Below are 22,105 nucleotides of genomic sequence, written 5' to 3' on the forward strand. Positions count from 1 at the left end.
CCCGGACTTGTGTTCTAAACCGGCGCCACCCCGGAGTTCATTTCTCTGCCTCTGTTGTTCTCTCTCCTCTGCTCCATGGGAACTTCTCCCCGGGCTCGGGATGAGGAGGGGGATGCCGGCGAAGTCCCCACCCCGGGGCGATACCTACCACTGTCCCGTCCCAGCCCCGGGAACACCGCCCGCCCGAGGCGCCGGCCAGGAGCCGTTGGCTTGCGAAGGGAGGAAGAGCCAAGATGCGCTGACAGCTCCGGGAGCCGCCGGCCCCCCACACACAAAGGTGCTCGGCCCCGGCAGCGCTGCCGCCGCATCCCGGGCTCCCGGAAGCCCCTCCGGGCCCCCCTGCCGGGGGGCGGCGCTGGCCGGGGCCCGCCGACCCAGGGGCAGGAGAACCCCAAACCCCCCGCAAACCCTCCCGGAACTTTCCTCGGACCCTCCCCGTCCCGGGGCCGTCACACGCCGTTCCACCGACGGGACCCCGCGGGTTTGCCGTGCTCCCGCCGCGGCCCCGGACTGCCTCTACCCCGTTTCCCGTGCCCGCCCCGGCACCACCGGCACTTGAGGAGGCTCCCGGCAGCCGGCCCGACTCCGCCGTGACAGCCCCGGGACGTGCCCCTGGGATCCGCGGCCGCGGCACCTCCGCGGGAACTCTGAAAGTTGCAACGGGAGGGGCGGGACCGGAGGGAGCCCGGCCCGGGGCTGTGGGCACACCGTGCCTCCAAACCTCTCTCCAGAGGACCAACCGGCGGCAACAAGTGGCTGCCCCGAGCCCCCGCGGCCGAGCACCGAGAGTTCCCGGCGACCGATCTCGCAGCCGCCCGATGGGCCGGGGAGCTCCCACCGCGCCCCGGTGCGCCCGGTACCGCGTCCTTCCGCGCCCCATTGTCCCCCCCGCCACCGCTCACAACAAAGCCGCCCACGAGGATGTGCCGCGGTTCCGTCCCCGTCCCCCCCGCGGCGCCGCTCCCCCACGGTGCTCCCGTTCCGCGCTCACCTGTGCTGCGCCGGGACGCGCCGTCCAGCGGGGCCGCGCCGCTCGCCGCCGCCTCCTCCCGCGCCCTGGCCGGCCCCCGACAACCCCGCGCTCCGGTTACATGGCGCTTTAACCCTGCCCGTGCTGGGCAGCCCCTCCTCCTCCTCCTCCTCCTCTGCCGCCACCCCTGCCTCGCCGCACGCCGAGGGAGGGGGACAAACAGGAGGCTGCACCGCACTCGCCCGCCCCCCCCCCCGCACCCACAGCCCACGGGGTGTTGCATTCCCCCGCACTCTCGGTATCCCACACACACATTCCCACAGAGCCCGGAGCCTCGGAATTCCCTGCCTGCTCCACATGGCCGGGCGTCCACACCGCCTGGTGTCCCGCATCGCCCTCGGTACCCCACAGCCCTCCCCGGTACCCTGCGTCCCCCACCCTGCACCCCACAGCCCTCCCCGGGGGTCTCCTGGGGCTCCACAGCCCCTGGTACCTGCCAGCACCCCGGTGCTACCCCAGCGCCCAGCATCCCCCCAGGGGCTCAGATTCCTTCTGGGGCCTGGTCCTCAGCGACCCCCTCCACAGCTCAGCACCCACAGCATTAGAGCCTCATAGGCGAAACGGGGCACCCCTGGGGGAGAAGGGGCACCCTGGGGCCAGGCAGAGCCCCTGTCCCTCTGCCCCCCACCCGTGCTGTGCCCCTCCAGCCCAGAGCAGCAAGGGCACACAAAGCCTCCCAAGTTTTATAGTCAGTTTTGGTTGTTCCCCTCCTCCTCATTCCCATACAAAGGCCAAACCCTTGTGAGGAGAGTGCCAGGGTGGAGGCAAAGAGTCTGCACCTCCTGCCCCAGACAAAGCATCCAGGGCCCACGTGGGGGCAAAAAATCTTCTCTGCTCCCTCCCTGTTACTTCTTAGATTCAGGAGAAAAGTCTGTAACGGTGAGAAGGAGGAACAGGATTACCCTGGGCTCACACAAATGAACTTTCAAGGCCAGGAGGACAAATGAGTTCTCCAAGGCATCCCAGCGCCAGGGGAAAGGCTTGGAGCAGCCCAAGGCTCGTCCCCAGCAAGCCCCCCAGGGCCACCCCTCCAAGCCCTGCAGGCATGAAAAATGCAGCTGCACGTGTGAGAGTGAACAAGAGGAGCTGAGACGCTTGGAGCTGGATAAGCCTTGGGGGAAAAACAAGGGAGAGTGGTGCTCAGACAAACACCCAGCACACAAATCCCCCCGTGGATTAAACCCCGGCCCGGCACATTTTCCTCCCCTCTCTGCTTTTGAAGTTTGGGGGAAGCAGAGAGGCTTTGGCGGGCTGCGTTCAGGAGGGCTCCCGGGGCACTGGTGGGGTGGGATTAGCCCTGGCTTCAAGCATCTGTGGGCTCCTCTTTCTTTCTACAGAAACCTTCCTGCCGCTGCTGGCCCCGCTGACCCTGCCATCAATCTCCCGCCCGCCGCAACGCCCCCTGCCCGGCCCGGCCCTCCCCTGCTCGTTAGCGGCGCTCGGGAAGGGGCCTGGCACCCAACAAAGCGGCTCTGGGCAGACCCTGAGCCAGCCCTGACACCCCCCATCCCCCCCTCCCTGCTGCACACAGCCAGAGAGATGCTGCAGGATTGGCCCTTCACGGGCAGCAGAGTTCATGTGGCACCTCAGGGGGCAAACGGTGCCCCTGAAGAGGATTTGGGATTGAGGCTCCTGCCAGCCATTGCTGGCACCCACTGCCAGGCTCTCAGCACTTCCCACTAGGCAGGGACCAAAGCCAACCACTCACCTCTCCCCTCCAGACCTGAGGCTTTCTCCAGCGTGGAAAGTGGCCCTGGAGGCAAAGTTCCTCTGCACCATCACTGGAGATGCTGTGAGCAGCTGAGAAGTGTGGCCAGGGCAGGGAGCAGAGGCTGGGGGAACCTCTGCACGTTCTCTGCACACTGTGCCATGCCCATGTCCCTCCCCATGACGGTGACTCCCACCAGCAGCACAGCTGAACTGCCCCAAAATCCTCTCAGCAAGAACCATTTTCACCCTGGCTGGTCCCCTTCAGCCAGCCTTTCAAGCCCATGGAGATGGTGAGCTCCCAGCTGAGGGAGCCACTCTTTGTCACCACCGGGGCAGTCAGCACTGGCGGCATCCATTCCCATCAGCTCATCCTCACCTTGCACTGTGAATGCTCCCCAGTGCTCCCTCCATGCACAGCCCATCACTCCCAGCCCTGATTCCCCCTCACCAGAGGCTGCTCAACTGCTGCCTTCTCTGCAGGGTCACAACACCAGATCCAGCTCCTCTGTCCACCCTATTCTCCCACTTCAGATTTCTTCTCCAAACCCTCCTTTTGCACCCTGGCCAGGTAAGCCAGCCCTGTTCCCTCCCCTGAGGCTCCCATCACTTCCTGCCTCTTGCTTTGCAACCCAAGTGTTTGAGTCAGGCCCTGCTCCCAGTTCCACAAGCAGCAGGAGATCCTGGCCAGATAAAGCAGCTGAGCCAAGATGTCTCACTGCCTGCAGCCTTCTCACCCCTGGATCTGCAGGTCCCAGATCCCCAGACCTCAGTAGCAGCTAAGTGCTTGTTCAGTCTCCCAGCAGGTTAAGGAGAAGCACCAGGACCATTACCTCACCCTGGACAAGCTCCTCCAGCCCCCCTGGGGCAGGAAGCAGGAGGAACTTTTCCTTCTGCCCAGGCTGGTGACAATGCTCCTGCCACAGTCAGGCTCTGGCTTGCCTGTGTTGGTGAACACACACAGCACAGCAGCTCCTTCCCTCAGCAGCCACCACTTCCACTGCCTGCCATTCTTCCTTGCTGGATCCCATTGGAGCATCTCCTCCTCTTCCACAAGCAGCTTCCTGGCCTGGATCCTGCCTCTCCACCAGCTCCATGGCAGCTCCTCACCACTGCTCCCTGGAGAAGCTCTCCTGTTCCTGGCATCTCTCCCGAGCCTAGGGCAGGGCTGAGACAGCCAGGGCAGCGCCAGGACCGCCAGCAGCACAGGAGCAAGCCTCTGACTGCTGACAGCAAGGTCAGAAGGCCTCATCCTGCTGCCACATGTGGGAACACAGGCTCCAGCCTCCCCTGCAGCTGAGCTGGCTTTCCCCATCTGGAGGGCTCGCCCTTTACAGGGTGGTTGGGAGGTTTGGAGCCCTTCCTGTGGGCTGGCCAGGCCCAGATGCTACAAACCTCTAATGACAATAAGGTCACAAGCAAGTGTCAGCCGTGCCACCAGGACATGGAGAAGCTCCACAGCCACCAGCCTGTGAACTTCAAACACCCAGGCACACAAAGAGAGCTCTTCAATGCCTCTGCAACAAAGCTGCCCACAAACCCCTCTTTTTTCCCTAGAAAACAGGATATGCCTGCTACAGCCTAAGCTGAAGTGATGAGTCCCCACCTCAAACCCCAGCCTCCCCCCCAACCTCAGCTTCCTCCTCAGCACAGGGACTTTCATCAGGAGAGTCCTGATGCTCCCTGGGGGCTGCTGCCAGCAGAGCCCCTCCAAGGGCCAGAGCTGCTCCTTGCCTTGCAGGGAAGGGATTATCAGCCCTGCTCCTGGGCAAGGGAAGGGCTCTGTCTGCAGCCACAAAGCAGGAGCAGAGCCCAGCAGTGCTGCTGCCACCTCTGCCACCACCCCTGTGCACACAACCCTTGTGGTTTGCCCAGGAGTGAACGGTGCAGAGCACGGTGGGGGGAAGGAAGGGACATTAAACTGCAGGAGAAACTGAAATCCTGGTCTCAAAGGTCTCATTTCTAGCAGCCACCCTCAGGAACAGAATGAACCCTTCACAGGTTTCATCTGGACAGCAGCAAGCCAGGAGGAGCTGCAGATCCCTCAGTGCAGAGGAATGTTCTCCAGAGTCCAGCCAAGCCCAGGAGGGTTCAGCACCAGCCAGGGTGAGAGACCTTTGCCCCCCAGCTCCTTCACCCACTCCTACCTTCCCCAGGCCTCTCTCAGGCCAACAGGAGCAGGCAAAGCTCCCCCACCTCAGGAAGGTGCTGCAAGGCTGCCTTCAGAGCAATGCAGAGCTTTGGGTGGCAAATGGCATCAGAGAGCAGAGCAGTGACACTCCTCCCGCCAGGATCTGGTGCAGTAAGGACCCTTCCCCAGGTGGCACTGCCCTTGTGCATGTTTGATAGGTGGAAGGAAGCTGAACACCACATCTGAAGCAGGGCACATGGCTCCTCTGGCTCACTTTGGAGTGCACCATTTGGAACACCCTCTTTCCCTCCGTGTGACACCCCCCACCCTGCCTTGCTGCTGCTCTTCCCTCCAGGCTTGGTGCACACAGCTGCCACCAGGAACTGCTGTCCTCAGCTCTGATGAGTCCATCAGACACGTTCTGCATGAGAATGGCCTGGTAGAGGCACCCACAGGGGATGATGGCTGGAAGGGACACAAGGTACCAGCCCTGGGGGCTCTGCCCAGGGTGCTGGGGACCATCCTGTGCCTGGCATTCCAGTACCTCACCCAGGATCATCACCCTGCAACTTGCTCTTTTATTTGAGTAAATCCTTTGCCAAGCTGGGTCCTGGCAGAAGGCAGCCTGCCCAGAGCAGGGCTTGTGCCACTGGATGCCACACTGCAGCCCCAGCAGGAGATGATGGCACTGCTGAATTTCCTGGAGGTTGCTTGGCCAGGCTGTTAGGAGCAGGTTCCTCAGCTGGAAACTCTTCTCCTTGGATCCTGTCACTCAACTTGCCCCAAGAATGTGGTTTGCTGCCTGGGAAATTGTTTCACCACCTTGGCTTCTCCCTCCTGCTGAAGCTCCTGCGTGCTCACACAAGCCAGATGTGTGTGCCCCGAGCCCAGCCTCCATCAGCTCCCAAAAGCATCACCCTAGAAAAGACACAGGGAAGAGAGGATCAGGCAGGGGCTGCTCCTGCAGGGCTAATCCCAGCACACAAACCAGGCAGAAAATTGCCTCTTGCCTCGGCTCAGGTTTTCCAGCCGCGGCAGAACAGGTGAATGAGCTGTGGTGGGGATGGCAACGAGCAGCAATTAACTGCAATTAGCAATCTACACTTAGCAACGTTTACACGAGGCTGCACACAACGTTTGAAAGCCAGAGAGGAACGAGGTGCTCGCACACCACCGTGGCAACCCCCCCCCCCCCGCCCAGGGTGTTATCCATCTCCCCGAGGGGGCTTTAGAGAAGATTAAGTGGTTTGCAGAGCCCAGCAATGTCCTTGCGGCTTCCAACACCCCGACGTGGCCATTCCACCCCCGAAGCTGAGAAGCTTCCAAGGTGGGAAACCTGCCCTTTGTTTTCAGGTCTCCTAACGTTTCAACGTTTCACCTCGACGACCCCGTTCGGCCGGGCTACGACTTCCACCCCGGGACCGCGAAAGAGACAAATCTCCCAGCTGGGCTTAGGAGGCAGAGCGAGCAGAGAAAGCAGCTGGAATGCAGTTTCCAGCCAGACCACCAGTAAATATCCCTTAACTCCTCGTCATTAGCGGTACTTCGCCGCTTAACTCCCAGTTCATAAACCACTGCGGGGATACCCTCACAATGGCAGGCGCCAGAAAACGTCCTGCGCTCTCATTTGCAACTCAAAGTGTCAGGAAGAAAGCAGAAGCCTCGTGGGCTGCTGCGGAGTTTTACCTTCCACAAAGGCTTTTCATCCCCCTGGCCGCCCCGGCAGCCAGCGAGCACCTTCCCAGCTAAAACGGATCAGAGGCAGGGACACTGATGGGGGCGGAAATGACCCAACCGAACTGCTGGAGAAGTTATTGGAAAGCTCTTGGAAAGCTGTGAAAGAGCAGCTTAAGGCAAGGGAGGCTCTGGGGATGGGATGAGCTCCATTGTCCTCTCCGGGAACACAGCCAGTTTGAACACTTCCCTGGATCGAGGCTTTTCTCCCGAGCACAAACAGAAAGGAGACGCACAGGAGGGGGGGCAGAAGGCGATTTTCCAACTCACCTGCCCCTCCTTACACCTCCCTGAACCAAGCAGACCTCCTGCCCAAGAACCAGCTTGAAGCGTCCCTGTGAGAGGCCCCGACTCTAGCATCCAAACGCTTCCTGTCCAGGCTGAGCTGCCTCTTCGCCCTCCTTACAGGGCATCCCTCCACCCCTGGGAGCCCAGCCGTGGGACGTCGGCTGCTCTGCTCTGGAAAGCTCTGCCCCAGGCCACCCATCCCCATGAGCCTGTGCCAGGCTCCTCAGTAGGCAGCGCTGGGAGTGCCAGCTGGAGAGAGAAAACTGCACCGAATGTTGGGTCCCAAGGGGAATTTTCAGCGGGGGGAAGGGGGGGAAACACATTAGCCCTATAACCATGGCTTTAAAACAATTTACTTGAGGCTTCTGTACAAGAAAAAACCCCAACTTACAGCATTCAGCTCCCAGCCAGGCCTCCACCCCACGATGGATGTTTGAGATCCACACAGCTCTGCCCCTTCCTGCCTGTGGATGAGGAGCCACACTCAGCAGCCATCAGTTGTTTGCCTTTCCACAGAGGTGATCAGGTGCCTGAAATTAAGCACTAATTACAGCTTAATATCCCTAGGATGGGGAGCGTGGGGGAGGGAAGAGCAAACACCCAGCCATACACGTGCGGTGTAGCTCGGATGTTGGGGGTAGGAAAGCTAAAGGCTGGCCCTAAATCTTCCCACCAAAAGCGATTGTTCTCGAAAGCAACTCATTAATGGTGCACAAAGTGCTGCTGGGAGGTGAACCAGACACGATCCCCCCCGCCCCCCCGCCCGTGGAGGTGCAGCTCATGGACTGCATGGGCTTGGGGCACCACCGTGAGCGCTGGGGTGGGCAACCAAGCAGGCCACGCATCCCACTGCCCACCTATCCTCCTGGCTACCCATCCCGCTGCCCACCTACCCTGCTGCCCACCTATCCTCCTGCCCACCCAACCCGCTGCCCACCTATCCTCCTGGCTACCCATCCCGCTGCCCACCCATCCCACTGCCCACCTATCCCCCTGGCTACCCATCCCGCTGCCCACCCATCCCACTGCCCACCTATCCTCCTGGCCACCCATCCCACTGCCCACCTATCCTCCTGACTACCCATCCCGCTGCCCACCTATCCTCCTGGCCACCCATCCCACTGCCCACCTATCCTCCTGGCCACCCATCCCACTGCCCACCTATCCTCCTGGCTACCCATCCTGCTGCCCACCTATCCTCCTGGCCACCTATCCTGTTGCCCACCCACCCTGCTCACCTATCGTCCTGCCCACTCATCCCACTGGCCACCTATCTTGCTGCCCACCCACCCTGCTGCCCACCAGCCTCCCTCCCGGTGCCAAGGAGGGGCTGGGGCACCACCACGGCAGGGCTGTGGTGCAGGGAACCGCCTCAGGAGCCGCCATGGGCCAGGCTGTCCCTGGACGGAGCAGGGCAGGCAGGGTGGGGGGGCGCTGGAGCCCCCCCCGGGCGCTCTCCGGGAGCCCGCAGCGGTGCGGAAAGTGCTGCGGCCAATGCTCAGGCTGAGGCTGAGGCAGGGCGGAGGCGCCGGGGCCAGCCCGGGCGGGCGGAGCCGGAGCCGGAGCCGGAGCCGCCGGAGCCGCCATGGGGCTGCTCAACTTCACCCGAGACCCGGTGCCGGAGGCGGTGAGCGGCGACATGCACAACCTCAACCAGCTCAGCGCCCAGGTGGGCACCGGGGGGAGGGCAGGACGGGGCACGGCGGCGGGGGGCAGCCCCGCACCGGCAGCCCGCGGCACCGACGGCTCCGGGGCCAGCCGACACCCGGGGTGCTGGGAACGCAGTTCCGGGACCGGTGTGGCCTCCAGTCCCTATGCACCCGGAACAGCCTCGGAACCGGGACCGGTGTGGCTTCCAGTCCCCGCAGCCCCAGGGCAAGACTCCATTGGGCCCCCAGGCCCCGGTGCCAGGGTCCTTGCCCGGTCTCAGCCCGCTCCAGGAGGGTGGCAGAGCGCTGCCCCATGCTCCGTGGCACAGCCCCACGCCTGGCCAGGTAGGAGCCTGGCTTTCAGGCTGCAAGGCACTGGGGGTGATGGAGGGGCTGGTGTGGACTGTAGGGGTCTGTTGAGCTTCGGTCTTGCCCAGGGGGTCTGCATGATGTGTGGGTTGGGATTGCCACCCAAGCACCCTGCTGGGCAGCACGCAGCAGCCTCCAGGCTGGCAGCACGTCAGAGGCTGGTCCACCTCGGGATGAGGGTAGTGAAAGAGCTGAGGCATTTTCAGTTCAGCTTGCCAGAACCATGGGTGACAGCCCAGTGCCATGGAGGGTGACGACCCAGTGCCATGGTGGGTGACAGCCCAGTGCCATGGAGGGTGACAACCCAGTGCCATGGAGGGTGGTATCCCAGTGCCATCACCATCACACAGCTGATGCCAAGGGTAGGAAGGGCTGAGCCCCTGCAGCAGCAGAGGTGCCAGCTGTACCCAGAAGGTCACAGCCAGTGCTGGTGCCAGGGAGAGCGGTGATGCTCTGCCCTGCAGGTCTCCAGCCCTGCCAGCTGCATGCTCAGGAGCTGAAGGCAGCAAGCAGCCTTTAACTGGTTGTTTGCCTTCTCTGAGCTGGCCTGGTTAGCTCCTGGGGGTTGTGAAACACGGCAGTGGATGTTTCCCATCTCGTCCCACTCCCAGCTTTGGGATGGCAGGGGAGAGAACAGCAGCTTCCCATTAGCCACAAGTCACAAAAGCTCTCTGCAGTGCCAGCTCCCAGTTGCACAGACCCCTTGGAGGGTCTCTGAAAAGCATCCATGGCCAAATCCTGTCCATGAGCACCTCACAGTGCCGAGGACAATGCACAAGGTGGGACCAGGAGGGGAGAGCTGCCTCAGGAGGGTGGTGGTGAGGTGCTGAGCAGTGCAGAGTGCTGCTGCTGGAGCCCACAGCTACAAGGTGGGATCAGGAGGGGAGAGCTGCCTCAGGAGGGGGGTGGTGAGGTGCTGAGGGATGCAGAGTGCTGCTGCTGGAGCCCACAGCTACAAGGTGGGAGCAGGAGGGGAGAGCTGCCTCAGGAGGGGGGTGGTGAGGTGCTGAGGGATGCAGAGTGCTGCTGCTGGAGCCCACAGCTGTCCTGTCTCTCTCCACAGCAATTCTCAGACCTGACTGAAGTGCTCTTCCGCTTCCTCACGGAGCCCAAGGAGGTAAGAGCTGTGCAGAGCCCCAGCAAGGAGGCTGGGAGTGCAGCTTCCCGGGAGGGAGGCCTGCAGAGGGAGGATCCTGAGGCTGCTCTTTCCCTCCCACAGGTGGAAAGGTTCCTGACTCAGCTCTCAGACTTTGCCACCGTGAATAAAATCAGCCTGGGCCCCCTGAAGAGCATCGTCAAGAGCATTCTGCTGGTACCCAGCGGTAAGTGAGCCATTTGCATGTGCTGCCCCGAGGCCAGAGCGTTCCTCCTCTCCTGCCTGCTGCTGGAGGCCCTCTCCAGCGCTGCAGTGCTCGGGGGGGGGGGGGGGGGCACTCTGAGTGCTGGTGGGAGCTAACTGCTGGCTTCAGCACTTCAGAAGCAAAACCTCTCCCGTTGAACCCCTCCCTGTGTTGGTGGCTGGGGTTTGGTGTTCTCGACACCCCTGCCTGCACACACACAGTGATTTCACTTCAGCCTGCATCAAACACAAGCAGGACTCTGGGGCAGGGCTGGGGTTCACTTGTGAGAGCCACAGAGTGCTGGGGGCTGGAAGGGACCTCCAGAGATAATCTGAGTCCAAGCCAGACCAGCACGGCCCTGTGGTGGCACTGAGCCTGGGAACTTCCCTCCCAGGGACCTGCTGGTGCAACCCCAGCCAGGGCAAGCAGTGTCTGAGGCAGGGGAGGCAGTGCACACCCCTCAGGGGTGGGCTGGCAGGGCTGTGGCTCTAGGCCAGGAGCAGCAGCAGACCTTTGGGCTTGCACTTTGGTGTCCAGCAGCAGCTCCTCCTTCATCACTGGCCAAGAGGGGCAGGGGGATCCCCCTTGAATCCCCCAGACTCCAGCAGTTCGTGAGATGCCTCAGCTGCTGTTTGGCATCATGATGATGATGATGATGATGATGCAGCATCAGCCACCTCCAGTGATGCTCCTGCAGTGCCCCTCTGTGACCACCCCTCAGGCCTGGGCTGCCTGTGGCTCTCCTCACAGCACTGGGCAGGCCCTTTCCCGCTCTCAGGCCACAGTTTCATTGACCTCCTTCAGTGCTTTTTGTCTTCTCTCAATAATTTCCTTTCCTGCAACTGTCCTGGGGCTACTCCCCATGGAATCAGCATTCCCTCCCTTCCTGATTCCTCCCTGGGTGCACTCAGTCCCCTTCTGCCTGCCCATGGCCTGGCTCCAGCCCTTTGGTGACTTCTGGGACGCTAGGGAGGGAATGGAGCAGATCCCAGCAGATCCTTTTGCCTCATGCCTGCTGATGGCCTGGCTCAAACCCCTTGCTGACTCCTGGGATGCTAGGGAGGGGATGGAGCAGATCCCAGCAGATCCTTTCACCTCATGCCTGCTCAAGTCCTGGCTCCAACCCCTTGCTGACTTCTGGGATGCCTGGGGAGGGGATGGAGCAGATCCCAGCAGATCCTTTTGCCTCATGCCTGCTTCTGTCCTGGCTCCAACCCCTTGCTGACTCCTGGGATGCCTGGGGAGGGGATGGAGCAGATCCCTTCCCCTCTGTGCTGCCCAGCCTGGCAGCCACGTGGTGGGCCTGGCAGTGCCTTTGGAGGTCTGGGATTCCAGGCCCGGGGAGCAGAGCCCTTGTAAAGCTGCCTGAGCCGCAGGACAAAGGCGGCAGGGCCCGGCAGGGGCAGAGGTTCACAGCCCCAATCCCACCCGCAGCAGGTAGGGCAAAGGAGGAGCCTCAGCAGTTCTCCTTTAACGAGCCGAGGCTGCCCGAGGAGGGGCTGCAGCCACTCCAGACCAGCGCCGCGGCTGCCGTTCCCATGGCTACTGCGAGGGGATCGCTGCTGCCCCCCGCGCCCCGGCCCCGGCTCGGCAGGCAGCAGCAGGCAGGAGGCAGCGCTGCCGCTCCCCGGCCCCAGGAGCTGCGGCTGGTCCCCAGCCCCAGGCCAGGAGCAGAGCCTGGCTCAGCCCTGCTGTATCTGACCCAGGGAGAGATCCCTGCCAGAGATCCCTGCCAGAGATCCCTGCCACTCGGGGGGGAAGTGATTATTTTGTCTCTGCTCTGCTCAACTCTCCCCTCCCCCCTCTCCCTCCCTTCCCCTCTCCCTCCCTTCCCCTCTCCCTCCCTTCCCCTCTCCCTCCCTTCCCCCCTCCCTCCCTTCCCCCCTCCCTCCCTTCCCCTCTCCCTCCCTTCCCCCCCGTCCCTTCCCCTCTCCCTCCCTTCCCCCCCCCTCCCTTCCCCTCTCCCTCCCTTCCCCCCTCCCTCCCTTCCCCCCTCCCTCCCTTCCCCCCCCTTCCCCTCTCCCTCCCTTCCCCCCCCCTTCCCCTCTCCCTCCCCCCCCTTCCCCTCTCCCTCCCCCCCCTTCCCCTCTCCCTCCCCCCCCTTCCCCTCTCCCTCCCCCCCCCTCCCTTCCCCTCTCCCTCCCCCCCTGTCCCTTCCCCTCTCCCTCCCCCCCTGTCCCTTCCCCTCTCCCTCCATTTCCCCCGTCCCTTCCCCCCGTCCCTTCCCCTCTCCCTCCCTTCCCCCCGTCCCTTCCCCTCTCCCTCCCCCCCGTCCCTTCCCCTCTCCCTCCCTTCCCCCCCCCCTCCCTTCCCCTCCCCCTCCCTTCCCCCCCCTCCCTTCCCCTCTCCCTCCCTTCCCCCCCCCCTTTCCCCCCCCCTCCCTTCCCCTCTCCCTCCCTTCCCCCCCTCCCTTCCCCTCTCCCTCCCTTCCCCCCCTCCCTTCCCCTCTCCCTCCCCTCCCCCCCTCCCTTCCCCTCTCCCTCCCCTCCCCCCCTCCCTTCCCCTCTCCCTCCCCTCCCCCCCTCCCTTCCCCTCTCCCTCCCCCCCGTCCCTTCCCCTCTCCCTCCCTTCCCCCCGTCCCTTCCCCTTCCCCCGATCCCTTCCCCTCTCCCTCCCTTCCCCCGATCCCTTCCCCTCTCCCTCCCTTCCCCTCTCCCTCCCTTCCCCTCTCCCTCCCTTCCCCTCTCCCTCCCTTCCCCCCGTCCCTTCCCCTCTCCCTCCGTCCCTTCCCCTCTCCCTCCCTTCCCCCCCCTTCCCCTCTCCCTCCCTTCCCCTCTCCCTCCCTTCCCCTCTCCCTCCCTTCCCCCCCCCTCCCTTCCCCCCCCCTCCCTTCCCCTCTCCCTCCCTTCCCCCCCTCCCTTCCCCCCCTCCCTTCCCCTCTCCCTCCCCTCCCCCCCTCCCTTCCCCTCTCCCTCCCCTCCCCCCCTCCCTTCCCCTCTCCCTCCCTTCCCCTCTCCCTCCCTTCCCCCGATCCCTTCCCCTCTCCCTCCCTTCCCCCGATCCCTTCCCCTCTCCCTCCCTTCCCCTCTCCCTCCCTTCCCCTCTCCCTCCCTTCCCCTCTCCCTCCCTTCCCCCCCCTCCCTTCCCCTCTCCCTCCCTTCCCCCCCCTCCCTTCCCCTCTCCCTCCCTTCCCCCCCTCCCTTCCCCTCTCCCTCCCTTCCCCCCCTCCCTTCCCCTCTCCCTCCCTTCCCCTCTCCCTCCCCTCCCCCCCGTCCCTTCCCCTCTCCCTCCCCTCCCCCCCCTTCCCCTCTCCCTCCCTTCCCCCCGTCCCTTCCCCTCTCCCTCCGTCCCTTCCCCTCTCCCTCCCTTCCCCCCCCTTCCCCTCTCCCTCCCTTCCCCCCCCTCCCTTCCCCTCTCCCTCCCTTCCCCCCCCTCCCTTCCCCTCTCCCTCCCTTCCCCCCCCTCCCTTCCCCTCTCCCTCCCTTCCCCCCCCTCCCTTCCCCTCTCCCTCCCTTCCCCCCCTCCCTTCCCCTCTCCCTCCCTTCCCCCCCTCCCTTCCCCTCTCCCTCCCTTCCCCCCCTCCCTTCCCCTCTCCCTCCCTTCCCCCCCTCCCTTCCCCTCTCCCCCCCCCGTCCCTTCCCCTCTCCCTCCCCTCCCCCCCGTCCCTTCCCCTCTCCCTCCCCTCCCCCCCCTTCCCCTCTCCCTCCCTTCCCCCCGTCCCTTCCCCTCTCCCTCCGTCCCTTCCCCTCTCCCTCCCTTCCCCCCCCTTCCCCTCTCCCTCCCTTCCCCCCCCCTTCCCCTCTCCCTCCCTTCCCCCCCCCTTCCCCTCTCCCTCCCTTCCCCCCCCTTCCCCTCTCCCTCCCTTCCCCCCCCTTCCCCTCTCCCTCCCTTCCCCCCCCTTCCCCTCTCCCTCCCTTCCCCCCCCTTCCCCTCTCCCTCCCTTCCCCCCCCTTCCCCTCTCCCTCCCTTCCCCCCCCTTCCCCTCTCCCTCCCTTCCCCCCCCCTTCCCCTCTCCCTCCCTTCCCCCCCCTTCCCCTCTCCCTCCCTTCCCCCCCCTTCCCCTCTCCCTCCCTTCCCCCCCCCTTCCCCTCTCCCTCCCTTCCCCCCCCTTCCCCTCTCCCTCCCCCCCCGTCCCTTCCCCTCTCCCTCCCCCCCCGTCCCTTCCCCTCTCCCTCCCCCCCGTCCCTTCCCCTCTCCCTCCCCCCCCGTCCCTTCCCCTCTCCCTCCCCCCCCGTCCCTTCCCCTCTCCCTCCCCCCCCGTCCCTTCCCCTCTCCCTCCCCCCCCGTCCCTTCCCCTCTCCCTCCCCCCCCGTCCCTTCCCCTCTCCCTCCCCCCCGTCCCTTCCCCTCTCCCTCCCCCCCGTCCCTTCCCCTCTCCCTCCCCCCCGTCCCTTCCCCTCTCCCTCCCCCCCGTCCCTTCCCCTCTCCCTCCCTCCCGTCCCTTCCCCTCTCCCTCCCTTCCCCTCTCCCTCCCCCCCGTCCCTTCCCCTCTCCCTCCCTTCCCCTCTCCCTCCCTCCCCCCGTCCCTTCCCCTCTCCCTCCCTTCCCCTCTCCCTCCCTCCCCCCGATCCCTTCCCCTCTCCCTCCCTTCCCCCCGATCCCTTCCCCTCTCCCTCCCTCCCCCCCAACCCTTCCCCTCCAACCCTTCCCCTCTCCCTCCCCCTTCCTTCCCTCCTTTCCCTCCCTCTCTCCCCCCCTTCCTTCTCTCCTCCTCATCCCCTCCCCCCCTTCTCCCCTACCCTCTCCTCTCTCCCCTCCCCTCCCTCCCTTGTTTATCCAGGTGCCCTGAAGAGGAATTTGTCTCCTGAGCAAGTCAGAGCAGATTTTATTGCCCTGGGTAGGTCACCTGCGCTGCTGGGAGCAGAGCTCCTCACTCCCCAGCACAGGCAGTGACCTCTGCTGTCTCCCCCAGGCCTCAGCGAGGAGAAAGCCTCTGCCTTTGCCCAGCAGGTAGGAGCTCTCCTTCCTTCCTCCCCCTCCTGGCCAAGCTCAGAGAGTGACTCTGGGGGGTGGGAGCTGCTGCCCCCCTGCTGCCCCCCCCCACTTTGGGCCTTGCTTTGCCAACCAGCTCAGGGCTTCCAACCTGCAGATCCCCAACCATCCCAGGAGGAGTTCAGTGCTGCCCCCAGCCTGCCCTGGCCTCTGCCTCCTGGGCTTAGGCATTCCTGCAGCCCTGGCTGCCTTTCCCCTGCCTGACAGAGTGGAGTGGAATAGGATGAACCAGGTTGGGAAAGACCTCAGAGACCACCAAGTCCAACCTCTCCCCCAGCACCCTCTGATCAGCTCAGCCATGGCCCCAAGGGCCTCAGCCAGGCTCTTCCTAAACACCTCCAGGGCTGGGGACTCCACCACCTCCCTGGGCAGCACATCCCCAGGGCCAATCTCTCTTGCTGGGAAGAATTTTTCCTGACCTCCAGCCTGAACCTCCCCTGGCACAGCTTGAGACTGTGTCCTCTTGTTCTGGTGCTGGGTGCCTGGGAGAAGAGACCAACCCCCACCTGGCTCCAACCTCCCTGCAGGGAGTTGCAGAGAGCAATGAGGTCTCCCCTGAGCCTCCTCTTCTCCAGGCTAAGCAACCCCAGCTCCCTCAGCCTCTCCTCCCAGGGCTGTGCCCCAGACCCCTCCCCAGCTTTGTTGCCCTTCTCTGGACACCTTCCAGCAGCTCAACCTCTTTCCTAACCTGAGGAGCCCAGAGCTGGCCACAGGACTGCAGGTGTGGGCTGAGCAGTGCTGAGCACAGGGCAGGATGAGCTCCCTGCTCCTGCTGCAGGCCAGGATGCCCTTGGCCTCCTTGGCCCCTGTTTTCCTGCCCCTGAGCCCTGGGGCCATGCAGCTACACCCCCACAAGGCCTGTTGGGGGCAGCTACTGTTACAGCCAGCCTGTGCTGCAGCCAAAACAGTGAGTTTCACTTACAGGAGTGAGAAGGCAGCTGGAAACCTTAGCAGGGCTTTGAGAGCCCTGCCAGGCACATCAGGTTTTGCTCTGCTTTGGGCTGCTGCCACACTGTGGCTCTGCCTCCCTGAGAGGCCTCCCAGCACCGAGTGCTGCTGTGTCCCTTGCAGTGGAAGGTGAATTCCCCCACCCTGACACGCCTGGCTGTGGGTCAGACACTGATGATCAACCAGCTGATAGACATGGAGTGGAAGTTTGGAGGTAAGAGAGCCCAGCCACACACCCAGCAGGCTGGGAGGGCTCTGAGCTCAGCTCAGCCACTTGGTCTTGGGTGGTGTAACCAAAGAGATTCTCTCCCCTCCTCTTCTCTCTGCCTCCCAGTGACTGCTGGCAGCAGTGAGCTGGAAAAAGTGGGAAGCATCTTCTTACAGGTAAAAATCTCCTGCAGGAGAGGCTGCAGGCTGCAAGTGGGCAGTGCTGGAAGGGAGAGGAGCAGGAGGGCAAGGGGAAGGGCAGGGGGGCAAGGGGAAGGGCAGGGAGAGCTGGCAGGAGGGCAAGGGGAAGGGCAGGGAGAGCTGGCAGGAGGGCAAGGGGAAGGGCAGGGAGAGCTGGCAGGAGGGCAAGGGGAAGGGCAGGGAGAGCTGGCAGGAGGGCAAGGGAAGGGAAGGGAGAGCTGGCAGGAGGGCAAGGGAAGGGAAGGGAAGGGAGAGCTGGCAGGAGGGCAAGGGAAGGGAAGGGAAGGGAGAGCTGGCAGGAGGGCAAGGGAAGGGAAGGGAAGGGAGAGCTGGCAGGAGGGCAAGGGAAGGGAAGGGAAGGGAAGGGAGAGCTGGCAGGAGGGCAAGGGAAGGGCAGGGAGAGCTGGCAGGAGGGCAAGGGAAGGGCAGGGAGAGCTGGCAGGAGGGCAAGGGGAAGGGCAGGGAGAGCTGGCAGGAGGGCAAGGGGAAGGGCAGGGAGAGCTGGCAGGAGGGCAAGGGGAAGGGAAGGGAGAGCTGGCAGGAGGGCAAGGGGAAGGGCAGGGAGAGCTGGCAGGAGGGCAAGGGGAAGGGCAGGGAGAGCTGGCAGGAGGGCAAGGGAAGGGAAGGGAAGGGAGAGCTGGCAGGAGGGCAAGGGAAGGGAAGGGAAGGGAGAGCTGGCAGGAGGGCAAGGGAAGGGAAGGGCAGGGAGAGCTGGCAGGAGGGCAAGGGAAGGGAAGGGCAGGGAGAGCTGGCAGGAGGGCAAGGGAAGGGCAGGGAGAGCTGGCAGGAGGGCAAGGGGAAGGGCAGGGAGAGCTGGCAGGAGGGCAAGGGGAAGGGCAGGGAGAGCTGGCAGGAGGGCAAGGGGAAGGGCAGGGAGAGCTGGCAGGAGGGCAAGGGGAAGGGCAGGGAGAGCTGGCAGGAGGGCAAGGGGAAGGGCAGGGAGAGCTGGCAGGAGGGCAAGGGGAAGGGCAGGGAGAGCTGGCAGGAGGGCAAGGGGAAGGGCAGGGAGAGCTGGCAGGAGGGCAAGGGGAAGGGCAGGGAGAGCTGGCAGGAGGGCAAGGGGAAGGGCAGGGAGAGCTGGCAGGAGGGCAAGGGGAAGGGCAGGGAGAGCTGGCAGGAGGGCAAGGGGAAGGGCAGGGAGAGCTGGCAGGAGGGCAAGGGGAAGGGCAGGGAGAGCTGGCAGGAGGGCAAGGGGAAGGGCAGGGAGAGCTGGCAGGAGGGCAAGGGGAAGGGCAGGGAGAGCTGGCAGGAGGGCAAGGGGAAGGGCAGGGAGAGCTGGCAGGAGGGCAAGGGGAAGGGCAGGGAGAGCTGGCAGGAGGGCAAGGGGAAGGGCAGGGAGAGCTGGCAGGAGGGCAAGGGGAAGGGCAGGGAGAGCTGGCAGGAGGGCAAGGGGAAGGGCAGGGAGAGCTGGCAGGAGGGCAAGGGGAAGGGCAGGGAGAGCTGGCAGGAGGGCAAGGGGAAGGGCAGGGAGAGCTGGCAGGAGGGCAAGGGGAAGGGCAGGGAGAGCTGGCAGGAGGGCAAGGGGAAGGGCAGGGAGAGCTGGCAGGAGGGCAAGGGGAAGGGCAGGGAGAGCTGGCAGGAGGGCAAGGGGAAGGGCAGGGAGAGCTGGCAGGAGGGCAAGGGGAAGGGCAGGGAGAGCTGGCAGGAGGGCAAGGGGAAGGGCAGGGAGAGCTGGCAGGAGGGCAAGGGGAAGGGCAGGGAGAGCTGGCAGGAGGGCAAGGGGAAGGGCAGGGAGAGCTGGCAGGAGGGCAAGGGGAAGGGCAGGGAGAGCTGGCAGGAGGGCAAGGGGAAGGGCAGGGAAAGCTGGCAGGAGGGCAAGGGAAGGGCAGGGAGAGCTGGCAGGAGGGCAAGGGAAGGGCAGGGAGAGCTGGCAGGAGGGCAAGGGAAGGGAAGGGAGAGCTGGCAGGAGGGCAAGGGGAAGGGCAGGGAGAGCTGGCAGGAGGGCAAGGGGAAGGGCAGGGAGAGCTGGCAGGAGGGCAAGGGGAAGGGCAGGGAGAGCTGGCAGGAGGGCAAGGGGAAGGGCAGGGAGAGCTGGCAGGAGGGCAAGGGAAGGGCAGGGAGAGCTGGCAGGAGGGCAAGGGAAGGGAAGGGAGAGCTGGCAGGAGGGCAAGGGGAAGGGCAGGGAGAGCTGGCAGGAGGGCAAGGGGAAGGGAAGGGCAGGGAGAGCTGGCAGGAGGGCAAGGGAAGGGAAGGGAGAGCTGGCAGGAGGGCAAGGGGAAGGGAAGGGAGAGCTGGCAGGAGGGCAAGGGGAAGGGCAGGGAGAGCTGGCAGGAGGGCAAGGGGAAGGGCAGGGAGAGCTGGCAGGAGGGCAAGGGGAAGGGAAGGGAGAGCTGGCAGGAGGGCAAGGGGAAGGGAAGGGCAGGGAGAGCTGGCAGGAGGGCAAGGGAAGGGAAGGGAGAGCTGGCAGGAGGGCAAGGGGAAGGGAAGGGAGAGCTGGCAGGAGGGCAAGGGGAAGGGAAGGGAGAGCTGGCAGGAGGGCAAGGGGAAGGGAAGGGAGAGCTGGCAGGAGGGCAAGGGGAAGGGAAGGGAGAGCTGGCAGGAGGGCAAGGGGAAGGGCAGGGAGAGCTGGCAGGAGGGCAAGGGGAAGGGAAGGGCAGGGAGAGCTGGCAGGAGGGCAAGGGAAGGGAAGGGAGAGCTGGCAGGAGCTCTGCAGCCCTGCATGGGGATGGATTTCTTCCTCCTGCCTCATCTACAGCCAGCTTCTTGCAGTCTGAAGCCATCAGCCCTTGTCCTGTCACTCCCTGCCTGTGTATGAAGTCCCTCTCCAGCTCCCCTGGAGCCTCTTCCAAATCCTGGGAGGCTGCTCTGAGGCCTCTGCAGGCTGCACAAGCCCAGCTCTGAGCCTGGCCTCACAGCAGAGGTGCTCCAGCCCTCTGCTCATGCATCACAGAGCACAGCCCACTCTGCAAAGCTGCTCACAAAGCTCAGCTTAGCAAAAGCCAGACTGTGCTGGGGAGGGAGGGGAAAGGTGATCATTGGTGAGGATCCTCCCACTGCCTAAGGCCAGGGACCCCCCCCAAAAGCCTGGCAGAGATGTGTGTGCTTGCAGCACCCTGCTGGCTGAAACTCCTGCACCTCAGGTCCCTCTGAACTAAATCTCCTCTGCTTTTGCCTCCCCTTAAGCTGAAGCTGGTGATTAAAAAAGGGAACCAAACAGAAAACCTTTACATAGGTGAGTGACTGGGCCTGGGAAAGGAGCAGGGGGCAGCCCCAAGGCTGTGCCAGAGGTGGGAGGGTGCCCAGGGGGCAGCCCCAAGGCTGTGCCAGAGGTGGGAGGGTGCCCAGGGGGGCAGCCCCCAGGCTGTGCCACAGGTGGGAGGGTGCCTGGGGGGGGCAGCCCCAAGGCTCTGCCACAGGTGGGAGGGTGCCCAGGGGGCAGCCCCCAGGCTGTGCCACAGGTGGGAGGGTGCCCAGGGGGCAGCCCCCAGGCTGTGCCACAGGTGGGAGGGTGCCCAGGGGGCAGCCCCCAGGCTCTGCCACAGGTGGGAGGGTGCCCAGGGGGCAGCCCCCAGGCTCTGCCACAGGTGGGGGAGGCTCTGGCTGCAGACCCAGGGAGGGGGCAGTCGCTGCCAGGGCAGTGCTGGTGGGTGCTGGAGCTGCTCCTGCCCTGGGCTCTGCCTGCTGCAGTTGCTCTGGAAGGAGGCAGGAATGCTGGGCAGCCTTCACAGCCTTCCCTAAGCAAACACAGAGCTGCCATGGAGCTGTGAAAAGCAGCAGAGCAGCAAGGGCTGAGGGAAAGGAAACAACTCCCAAGTGCTGGTAGCTGTCAGGAGGCAGAACCCCAGCCCAGCCCCAGCCAGTGTGGAGAATCAGTTGCCCAGAGCTGCCTGCTCCTGCCCAGCTCAGGCTGCTCTGGGGCAGCTTTTCCAGCGTTGGAAGTGTAGCCTCCAACCTTTGCTGCCTCTCTTGCCCTGCAGAGTTAACTTTGCCCCAGTTCTACAGCTTCCTGCATGAGATGGAGAGGGTCAAAGCCAGCCTGGAAAGCTTCAGCTGAGACTGCCTGGGCCTGACCTCAGGTCTCTGCAGGATGTTTGGTTTCTCCCCTGGCCCTGCAGAGCTGCTCCTGACAGGGGCAGTAGGGCAAGGCTGAGCAATGAGCGGGGGGGTCCTGGCCCAGCAAGCCTTCAGAGCCTGAAACTTCAGCAAGGGCTTGGAAGCAGCTCCAAATCCTCTTCCCCTTCCCTTCCTCCCTCTTCTCTCTCCCCTCTTCCCCTTCCCTTCCTCCCTCTTCTCTCTCCCCTCTTCCCCTTCCCTTCCTCCCTCTTCTCTCTCCCCTCTTCCCCTTCCCTTCCTCCCTCTTCTCTCTCCCCTCTTCCCCTTCCCTTCCTCCCTCTTCTCTCTCCCCTCTTCCCCTTCCCTTCCTCCCTCTTCTCTCTCCCCTCTTCCCCTTCCCTTCCTCCCTCTTCTCTCTCCCCTCTTCCCCTTCCCTTCCTCCCTCTTCTCTCTCCCCTCTTCCCCTTCCCTTCCTCCCTCTTCTCTCTCCCCTCTTCCCCTTCCCTTCCTCCCTCTTCTCTCTCCCCTCTTCCCCTTCCCTTCCTCCCTCTTCTCTCTCCCCTCTTCCCCTTCCCTTCCTCCCTCTTCTCTCTCCCCTCTTCCCCTTCCCTTCCTCCCTCTTCTCTCTCCCCTCTTCCCCTTCCCTTCCTCCCTCTTCTCTCTCCCCTCTTCCCCTTCCCTTCCTCCCTCTTCTCTCTCCCCTCTTCCCCTTCCCTTCCTCCCTCTTCTCTCTCCCCTCTTCCCCTTCCCTTCCTCCCTCTTCTCTCTCCCCTCTTCCCCTTCCCTTCCTCCCTCTTCTCTCTCCCCTCTTCCCCTTCCCTTCCTCCCTCTTCTCTCTCCCCTCTTCCCCTTCCCTTCCTCCCTCTTCTCTCTCCCCTCTTCCCCTTCCCTTCCTCCCTCTTCTCTCTCCCCTCTTCCCCTTCCCTTCCTCCCTCTTCTCTCTCCCCTCTTCCCCTTTGGTTTTTTCATTTGTTGGTTTGTGTTTCTGGTATATCTCTCCTTCTGGGAGCATCTGGTCAGCAATGTGTGGATATTGGTGTGAAAAGAGCAGAGAAATAAACCCATCCCCACCCTGCTCCATTTCTATCAGAATTTGATGTTTTGGGGGGGAGGGGGGAAGGGAAAAAAAGGCAAAGAATCCTTTTGAATCCTGTCAGAATTCAACAGAGAGGACAAGGGAGGCAGGCAAGGAGAGTTCTCACCTTGGAGAGTCACTGCTGGCTTCCAAGCCTGTCCCTTCTCTTGCCCTGAGGAATGGATGGGTTCCAGGCTTCCCAGTGAGGCCTTGCTCTGGAGAAAGATGCCAAGGGGTGGGTGGCTTAAGAATCTCGAAGCAACCAAACAGCTGCCCCCAAAGAGCAGCCCAGGGGCTGAGCAGATCAATGCAGTTTGTGTGCTGGGCTCCAGGGAGCAGCTCTTCCCTGCACAGCCAGAGCCAGCCTGGATCCTTGGTAGGCTTTCAGCCAAACCCCATGGAGCAGCCTCAGCTCCACTCTGCAGCTGCCCAGCAGTGAGAATGAGATCCTCAGGGGGTGCCCTGGCCTGGGGCCAGGGGAAGGTGCTGTGCACCAAGGCTA

The 22,105-nt window shown here is 64.1% G+C and overlaps 1 protein-coding gene across 4 annotated transcripts; it reads left to right on the forward strand.

The window, feature by feature from the left end:
• Positions 1 to 8,443: 8,443 nt before the first annotated feature.
• COMMD7 (COMM domain containing 7) lies at positions 8,444 to 21,606 on the forward strand. 4 transcript variants are annotated; one of them, XM_068150196.1, is made up of 9 exons: positions 8,444 to 8,559; positions 9,972 to 10,025; positions 10,128 to 10,230; positions 14,968 to 15,024; positions 15,100 to 15,137; positions 16,251 to 16,341; positions 16,462 to 16,511; positions 19,659 to 19,707; positions 20,453 to 21,606. In XM_068150196.1, the coding sequence occupies exons 1-9, from the start codon at positions 8,476 to 8,478 to the stop codon at positions 20,527 to 20,529; spliced, it is 603 nt and encodes a 200-aa protein (XP_068006297.1). In that variant the 5' UTR covers positions 8,444 to 8,475; the 3' UTR covers positions 20,530 to 21,606. The 4 variants fall into 4 exon arrangements, with proteins under 4 accessions (XP_068006297.1, XP_068006298.1, XP_068006294.1 ...); XM_068150193.1 differs by lacking the exon at positions 8,444 to 8,559 and adding an exon at positions 8,690 to 8,884; XM_068150197.1 differs by lacking the exons at positions 8,444 to 8,559; positions 16,462 to 16,511 and adding an exon at positions 8,655 to 8,884 and having other exon boundaries at positions 20,453 to 20,540.
• Positions 21,607 to 22,105: the final 499 nt, after the last annotated feature.

The sequence above is a fragment of the Melanerpes formicivorus genome, unplaced genomic scaffold (assembly GCF_026170545.1).
Source record: "Melanerpes formicivorus ecotype bairdi unplaced genomic scaffold, bMelFor1.0.p_v2 SCAF_19, whole genome shotgun sequence".
Lineage (NCBI taxonomy): Eukaryota > Metazoa > Chordata > Aves > Piciformes > Picidae > Melanerpes > Melanerpes formicivorus.